Below are 9,027 nucleotides of genomic sequence, written 5' to 3'. Positions count from 1 at the left end.
GTGTGTTTACTGTACTGTACCACATCTCCTTCTGCTTTGTGTGTTTACCTGTACTGTACCACATCTCCTTCTGCTTTGTTGTTTACTGTACTGTACCACATCTCCTTCTGCTTTGTGTGTTTACTGTCTACATGTACAACCATCTGTCTTTGTGTGTTTACTGTACTGTATCACATCTCCTTCTGCTTTGTGTGTGTTACTGTACTGTACCACATCTCTTCTGCTTTGTGTGTTTACTGTACTGTACCACATCTGCTTTGTTGTTTACTGTTACTGTCACACATCTCCTTCTGCTTTGTGTGTTTACATGTACTGCTACCACACTCCTTCTGCTTTGTGTGTTTATTGTACTGTACCACATTCCTTCTGCTTTGTGTGTTTACTGTACTGTACCACATCTGCTTTGTGTTTACTGCTGTACAATCTCCTTCTGCTTTGTGTGTTTACTGTACTGTACCACATCTGCTTTGTGTGTTTACTGTACTGTACACAATCTCCTTCTGCTTTGTGTGTTTACTGTACTGTACCAATCTGCTTTGTGTGTTTTACTGTACTGTACCACATCTCCTTTGTGTGTTTACTGTACTGATCACAACTCCTTCTGCTTTGTGTTTTACTGTACTGTACCACATCTTGCTTTGTTGTTTACTGTACTGTACCACATCTCCTTCTGCTTTTCGTGTTTACTGTACTGTACCACATCTCCTTCTGCTTTGTGTGTTTACTGTATGTACCACATCTCCTTCTGCTGTTTACTGTACGTATCTTCTTGTGTGTTTACTGTACTGTACCACATCCTTCTGCTTTGTGTGTTTACTGTACTGTACCACATCTCCTTCTGCTTTGTGTGTTTACTGTACTTGACCACATCTTTGCTTTGTGTGTTAGCTGTATTGTACCACATCTCCTTTGTGTGTTTCTGTACGTACCACATCTCCTTCTGCTCTTGTGTGTTTACTGTACTGTACCACATCTCCTTCTGCTTTGTGTGTTTACTGTACTGTACCACATCTCCTCTGCTCTGTGTGTTGTTACATGTACTGTACCACATCTCCTTGTGTGTTTACTGTACTGTACCACATTCTCCTTTGTGTTTTACTGATACTCGTACCCACATCTTTCTGCTTTGTGTGTTTACTGTACTGTACCACATCTCCTTCTTTTTTTTCTGCTTGTGTGTTTACTTACTGTACCACATCTCTTCTGCTTTGTGTGTTTACTGTACTGTACACATCTCCTTTGTGTTTACTGTACTGTACCACATTCTCCTTTGTGTGTTTACTGTACTGTCCACATCCCTTCTGCTTTGTTGTTTACTGTACTGTACCACATCTTCTGCTTTGGGTGTTTACTGTACTGTACCACATCTCCTTGTGTGTTTACTGTACATGTACCACATCTCCTTTGTGTTTACTGTACTGTACCACATCTTCTCCTTTGTGTGTTTTCGTGTACTGTACCACATCTCCTTCTGCTTTTGTGGTGTTTACTTGTACTGTTCCCACATCTCCTTCTGCTTTGTGTGTTTACTGTGTACCAATCTCTTTGTGTGTTTACTGTACTGTACCACATCTCCTTCTGCTTTGTGTGTTTACTGTACTGTACCACATCTCCTTCTGCTTTGTGATGTTTACTGTACTGTACCACATCGCTTTGTGTGTTTACTGTACCGTACCACATCTCCTTCTGCTTTGTGTGTTTACTGTACTGTACCACATCTCCTTCTGCTTCTGTGATGGTTTACTGTACTGTACCACATCTCCTTCTGCTTTGTGTGTTTACTGTACTGTACCACATCTCCTTCTGCTTTGTGTGTGTTTACTGTACTGTACCACATCTCCTTCGCTTTGTGTGTTTACTGTACGTACCACATCTCCTTCTGCTTTGTGTGTTTACTGTACTGTACCACATCTGCTTTGTGTGTTTTACTGTACTGTACCACATCTCCTTCTGCTTGTGTGTTTACTGTACTGTACCACCCATCTCTTTGTGTGTTTACTGTACTGTACCCATCTCCTTCTGCTTTGTGTGTTTACTGTACTGTACCACATCTCCTTCTGCTTTGTGTTTACTGTACGTACACATCTCCTGTGTGTTTACTGTATGTACCACATCTCCTTCTGTTTGTGTGTTACTGTACTGTACCACATCTCCTTCTCTTTGTGTGTTTACTGTACTGTACCACATCTCCTTTGTGTGTTTCGTACCGTACCACATCTCCTTCTGCTTTGTGTGTTTACCGTACTGTACCACATCTCCTTCTGCTTGTTTGTGTGTTTACTGTACTGTACCACATTCCTTCTGCTTTGTGTTTACTGTACTGTACCACATTCCCTTCTGCTTTGTGTGTTTACTGTACTGTACCACATCTCCTTCTGCTTTGTTGGTTTTAACTGTACTGTACCACATCTCTTCTGCTTTGTGTGTTTACTGTACTGTCCAATCTCTTTTTTTGTTTACTGTACTGTACCACATCTCCTTCTGCTTTGTGTGTTTTACTGTACTGTACCACATCTCCTTTCGTGTGTTTACTGTACTGTACCACATCTCTTCTGCCTTTGTGTGTTTACTGTACTGTACCACATCTCCTTCTGCTTTGTGTGTTTACTGTACTGTATCCACATCCTCCTTTGTGTGTTTACTGTACTGTACCACATCTCCTTCTGCTTTGTTGTTTACTGTACTGTACACATCTCCTTCTCCTTTGTGTGTTTACTGTACTGTACCACATCTCCTTCTGCTTTGTGTGTTTACTGTACTGTCCCACATCTCCTCTCTGCTTTGTGGTTTACTGTACTGTTACCACATCTCCTTCTCTTTGTATGTTTACTGTACTGTACCCATCTCCTTCTGCTTTGTGTGTTTCTGTACTGTACCACATCTTCCTTCTGCTTTGTGTGTTTACTGTAGTACACATCTCCTTCTGCTTTGTGTGTTTACTGTACTGTACACATCTCCTTTGTGTGTTTTACTGTACTGTACCACATCTCCTTTGTGTTTACTGTACTGTACCACATCTTCCTTCTCTTTTTCTAGTCAAATCAATGGCTAATGATATAGCAGTTGCTAGAATTTATTTCTTTCTTCCAATAATACAGTACATTCTCCAGTGCCAGTTCAATGTATTTGTCTCTCTCTATATCCAGCTATTATTGCTAATATATCTGTCTCGTTATCTAATCTAATCTGTCTGTATAGTTATATCTGTATATCTATCTGTCTGATATACCATATCTGTCTGTCTATCTATCTGTCTGTAATTCTATCTGTCTGTATATCTATCTTCTGTAATATCTATCTATCTGTACATCTATCTATCTGTACTATCTATCTATCTGTGACAATCTATCTATCTGTACGTCTATCTGCTCGTATGTCTGTCCGTTGTCGTCTGTCCGTTCTGTCCGTCTGTCGTCTGTCTGTCTGTCTGTCTGTCTGTCGTCGTCTGTCTGTCTGTTTCTGTCTGTCTTGCTGGATCTGTCTACCTCTCTAACTATGTATCTCATCTCTCAGGCAAACTGACACTCTCTCAGTGTGTTTGCGGTCTAACTGCAACCATGTCTTACCGTTGCTGTCTCGTCCGGTGTGGCTCGTGGTCTGATCAGTGCGCTGGCGTCCTGGTACTCTCCCTCTCCATCGCAGCGCTCCCTGTTCCCTGTCGTCAGGGAATGTGTGTATACGCTGGTAGCGGTGGAGTAGCTGTGTGTGTTGTTTGATCACCACGTTGTCCGAGGGGACAGACAGATGGACACGCAACTCGTCACTGGACAGATGCCCTGGGCTTTGAGGACAAGGAGAGGGTTAGCAAAACACACACCACGCAAAGCCCGCGCATGCATACACACACACACACACATGCTACTGGACAAACTATTTGAGCATGAAAGGCCAACACGCACATTAAGTATGAATGTAAGATACGTGAGACGATAGTGGTAGCCATTTTGAAAGTCATGCTGAAAGCCTTTCCTCTTCACCTTGCCCAGTATCTCTTCCAGTATTGCCTCCACAGAATGACAGCGATCACAGTAATAGCAGCAGGATGATGCCCACCAGGCAGCCAATCAGGATGGCTGTGTTACTGCTGTCGTCCTTGGCGACGGAAGGCCGCCCTCGGGGTCATGGCATGAAGTCGGCCCCTGAGAGAACAAACGTAATGAAGTGTATGTGTGAATGTGTGTGTGTGTGTGTTTGCGACAGTATATGTGGTACGTGAGAGAGTGAGTTTTCATCAGTAAATGTGTAAGTGTTAATGTGCTTTACAGTCTGTGTTTAGCACGGTCTACATAGTCAGAGAGGGAACTGCTGAGAACGCATCTGTCTGTCACACCCAAATACTTTCATCAAGCCCACTGACTGTCTGGTGTGTGTGTGTGTGTGTGTGTGTGTGTGTGTGTGTGTGTGTGTGTGTGTGTGTGTGTGTGTGTGTGTGTGTGGGTGTGTGTGTGGTGTGTGTGTGTGTGTGTGTGTGTGTGTGTGTGTGTGGTGTGTGTGTGTGGTGTGTGTGTGTGTGTTGTGTGTGTGTGTGTGTGTGTGTGTGTGTGCTCATGCCGGGGACGTCTGTGAAAGCCTCAGCGCTGGTCTTGGGACAGATGTTTTAGCTGTGTTTTATGTTCCACATGACCTTGCATGAGAGCAGCAGCTCTGATTATATAGGAATAGAATGGACACAGTTTATGAGTTCAGCTCAAACATGCAAAACAGTGTTGTAAGTCTCTCTCTCTATAGCCGTTAAGACAGCGACATAGCACTACACACTGCCTCCTCTTAAATTAAAAAAAAGGCCTGTAATTGTCGTGATTGTCCTTAGTTCCACAGTGGTTCCGTGGTTCCGACAACATGCAGTTAGGAAGATCACAGGAAGGAAGCTGTGGTTTGTTGTATGTGAATATGATGAGGTACCACAAAGCAACACATGCTGTGTTAGTGTTTACACTCTTTGGCCCAGAGTCAAAACATTAACTCCACCTCCCATAATCCTTCCCCTGCCCTTTATCCCTCTATCCCTCCCTATTTTCTTCCTTCTGAACCCCTCATGGTCTCAGGACAGCTCTAAGCTGTGTTAAACAACCAGTTATCAGGGGAAATGTCATTTCCTCTCTCTCTGTCTCTTTCTGTCTCTCTCTGTCTCTCTCTGTCTCTCTCTGTCTCTCTCGTTCTCTCTCTGTCTCTCTCTGTCTCTCTCTGTCTCTTTCTCTCTCTTTCTCTCACTGACAGTGTGCTGTTGCCCGTGCTGTCCATCATGGGGTTGGTGGTGGGGGGTTCTAGAGGAACGAGAGATGGAAGAAGTGATCATACAGAGGAGAAGACAGTTTCTGTCAAGGTACTGAAAGCATGAGAGCGTGATGATATGTAGCATATGAGATGTCCAACTCCACGTGGACTCTAAAGATGTATTTTCTGTAGACGACCATGTTGCCAGACAAAGCTGCAGTGCAGACGACCATGTTGTCAGACAAAGTCGCAGTGTAGATGACCATGTTGCCAGACAAAGCTGCAGTGTAGACGATCATGTTGCCAGACTAAGGCTGCAGTGTAGACGACCATGTTGCCAGACAAAGCTGCAGTGTAGACGACCATGTTGCCAGACAAAGCTGCAGTGTAGACGACCATGATTGCCAGACAAAGCTGCAGTGTAGACGACATGTTGCCAGACAAAGCTGCAGTGTACGATCAGATGTGCCAGACAAAAGCTGCAGGTGTAGACGACCATGTTGCCAGACAAAGCTGCAGTGTAGACGACCATGTTGCCAGACACACTGACAGTGTAGACGATCATGTGCCAGACAAAGCTGCAGTGTAGACGACCTGTTGCCAGACAAAGCTGCAGTGTAGACACCATGTTGCCAGAACAAGCTGCAGTGTAGAATGACCATGTTGCCAGACAAAGCTGCAGTGTAGACGACCATGTTGCAGACAAAGCTGACAGTGTAGACGACCATGTTGCCAGACAAAGCTGCAGTGTAGCGAACCATGTTGCCAGAGAAAGCTGCAGGGTAGACAACCATGTTGCCAGACAAAGCTGCAGTGTAGATGACCATGTTGCCAGACAAAGCTGCAGTGTAGACGACCATGTTGCCAGACAAAGTGCAGTGTAGACGACCATGTTGCCAGACAAAGCTGCAGTGTAGACGCCATGTTGCCAGACAAAGCTGCAGTGTAGACGACCATGTTGCCAGACAAAGCTGCAGTGTAGACGACCATGTTGCCAGACAAAGCTGCAGTGTAGAAGACCATGTTGCCAGACAAAGCTGCAGTGTAGACGACCATGTTGGCAGACAAAGCTGCCAGTGTAGACGACCATGTTGCCAGACAAAGCTGCAGTGTAGACGACCATGTTGCCAGACAAAGCTGCAGTGTAGACGACCATGTTGCCAAGCCAAAGCTGCAGTGTAGGACGACCATGTTGCCAGACAAAGCTGCAGTGTAGACGACCATGTTGCCAGACAAAGCTGCAGTGTAGACGACCATGTGTGCCAGACAAAAGCTGCAGCAGTAGACGGACCATGTTGCCAGACAAAGCTTGCAGCTGTAGCATCACTGCAGCTTTGTCTGGCAACATGGTCGTCTACAGAATAATACATCTTTAGAGTCCACGTGGAGTTGGACATCTCATATGCTACATATCATCACGCTCTCATGCTTTTCAGTACCTTGACAGAAACTGTCTTCTCCTCTGTATGATCACTTCTTCCATCTCTCGTTCCTCTAGAACCCCCCACCACCAACCCCATGATGGACAGCACGGGCAACAGCACACTGTCAGGTGAGAGAAAGAGAGAGAAAGAGACAGAGAGAGACAGAGAGAGACAGAGAGAGACAGAGAGAGACAGAGAGAGACAGAGAGAGACAGAGAGAGACAGAGAGAGACAGAGAGAGAGGAAATGACATTTCCCCTGATAACTGGTCTGTTTAACACAGCTTAGAGCTGTCCTGAGACCATGAGGGGTTCAGAAGGAAAGAAAATAGGGAGGGATAGAGGGATAAAGGGCAGGAGGGAAGGATTATGGGAGGTGGAGTTAATGTTTTGACTCTGGGCCAAAGAGTGTAACACACTAACACAGCATGTTGCTTTGTGGTACCTCATCATATTCACATACAACAACACCACAGCTTCCTTCCTGTGATCTTCCTAACTGCATGTTGTCGGAACCAACGGAACCACTGTGGAACTAAGGAACATCAGACAATTACAGGCCTTTTTTTTAATTTAAGAGGGAGGCAGTGTGTAGTGCTATGTCTGTCTTAACGGCTATAGAGAGAGAGACTTTACAACACTGTTTTGCATGTTTGAGCTGAACTCATAAACTGTGTGCATTCTATTTCCTATATAATCAGAGCTGCTGCTCTCATGCAAGGTCATCTGGAACATAAAACACAGCTAAAACATTCTGTCCCCAAGATCCAGCGCTGAGCTTCACAGACGTCCCCGGCATGAGCACACCCCACACACCACACACACACACAACCACACACACACACCAACACACACACACACACACACACACACACCACACACACCCACAACACACACACACACACACACACACACACACACACACACACACACAACACACACACACACACACAACACACACACACACACACACACACACACACACACACACACACCAGACAGTCAGTGGCTTGATGAAAGTATTTGGGTGTGACGACAGATGCGTTCTCAGCAGTTCCCTCTCTGACTATGTAGACCGTGCTAATACACAGACTGTAAGCACATTAACACTTACACATTTACTGATGAAAAACTCACTCTCTCACGTACCACAATACTGTCGCAAACACACACACACACACATTCACACATACACTTCATTACGTTTATGTTCTTCTCAGGGGCCGACTTCGATGCCATGACCCGAGGGCGGGCCTTCCTGTCGCCAAGGACGACAGCAGTAACACAGCCATCCTGATTGGCTGCCTGGTGGGCATCATCCTGCTGCTATTACTGTGATCGCTGTCATTCTGTGGAGGCAATACTGGAAGAAGATACTGGGCAAGGTGAAGGAGGAAAGGCTTTCAGCATGACTTTCAAAATGGCTACCACTATCTGTCTCACGTATCTTTACATTCATACTTAATGTGCGTGTTGGCCTTTCATGCTCAAATTAGTTTGTCCAGTAGCATGTGTGTGTGTGTTGTGTATGCATGCGCGGGCTTGCGTGGTGTGTGTTTTGCTAACCCTCTCCTTGTCCTCTAAAGGCCCAGGGCAGTCTGTCCAGTGACGAGTTGCGTGTCCATCTGTCTGTCCCCTCGGACAACGTGGTGATCAACAACACACACAGCTACTCCAGCCGCTACCAGCGTATACACACATTCCCTGACGACAGGGACAGGGAGCGCTGCGATGGAGAGGGAGAGTACCAGGAGCCCAGCGCACTGATCAGACCACGAGACCACACCGGACGAGACAGCAACGGTAAGACATGGTTGCAGTTAGACCGCAAACACACTGAGAGAGTGTCAGTTTGACTGAGAGATCGAGATACATAGTTAGAGAGGTAGACATAGACAGGCAGACAGACAGACAGACAGACAGACAGACAGACAGACAGACAGACAGACAGACAGACAGACGGACAGACGGACAGACGGACAGACGGACAGACATACGGACAGATAGACGTACAGATAGATAGATGTACAGATAGATAGATGTACAGATAGATAGATGTACAGATAGATAGATATACAGATAGATAGATATACAGACAGATAGATATACAGACAGATAGATATACAGACAGATAGGTATACAGACAGATAGATATACAGATATATACATATACAGACAGATAGATATACAGACAGATATATATACAGACAGATATATATACAGATAGATAGCTGGATATAGAGAGAGACAAATACATTGAACTGGCACTGGAGAATGTACTGTATTATTGGAAGAAAGAAAATAAATTCTAGCAACTGCTATATCAATTAGCCAGTTGATTTGACTAGAAAAAGAGAAGGAGATGTGGTACAGTACAGTAAACACACAAA

The 9,027-nt window shown here is 45.0% G+C and overlaps 1 protein-coding gene across 1 annotated transcript in view; it reads left to right on the top strand.

The window, feature by feature from the left end:
- Positions 1 to 8,671, top strand: part of LOC112070207 (epithelial discoidin domain-containing receptor 1) — a 32,201-nt gene extending 23,530 nt beyond the window's left edge. The window contains 5 exon segments of the mRNA XM_070438873.1: positions 6,713 to 6,766; positions 7,858 to 7,872; positions 7,875 to 7,967; positions 7,970 to 8,022; positions 8,224 to 8,671. Coding sequence (XP_070294974.1) covers positions 6,713 to 6,766; positions 7,858 to 7,872; positions 7,875 to 7,967; positions 7,970 to 8,022; positions 8,224 to 8,493 — 485 coding nt within the window. The 3' untranslated portion in view covers positions 8,494 to 8,671.
- Positions 8,672 to 9,027: the final 356 nt, after the last annotated feature.

The sequence above is a fragment of the Salvelinus sp. IW2-2015 genome, unplaced genomic scaffold (assembly GCF_002910315.2).
Source record: "Salvelinus sp. IW2-2015 unplaced genomic scaffold, ASM291031v2 Un_scaffold1255, whole genome shotgun sequence".
Lineage (NCBI taxonomy): Eukaryota > Metazoa > Chordata > Actinopteri > Salmoniformes > Salmonidae > Salvelinus > Salvelinus sp. IW2-2015.
This window is presented reverse-complemented; position numbering and strand designations above follow the sequence as displayed.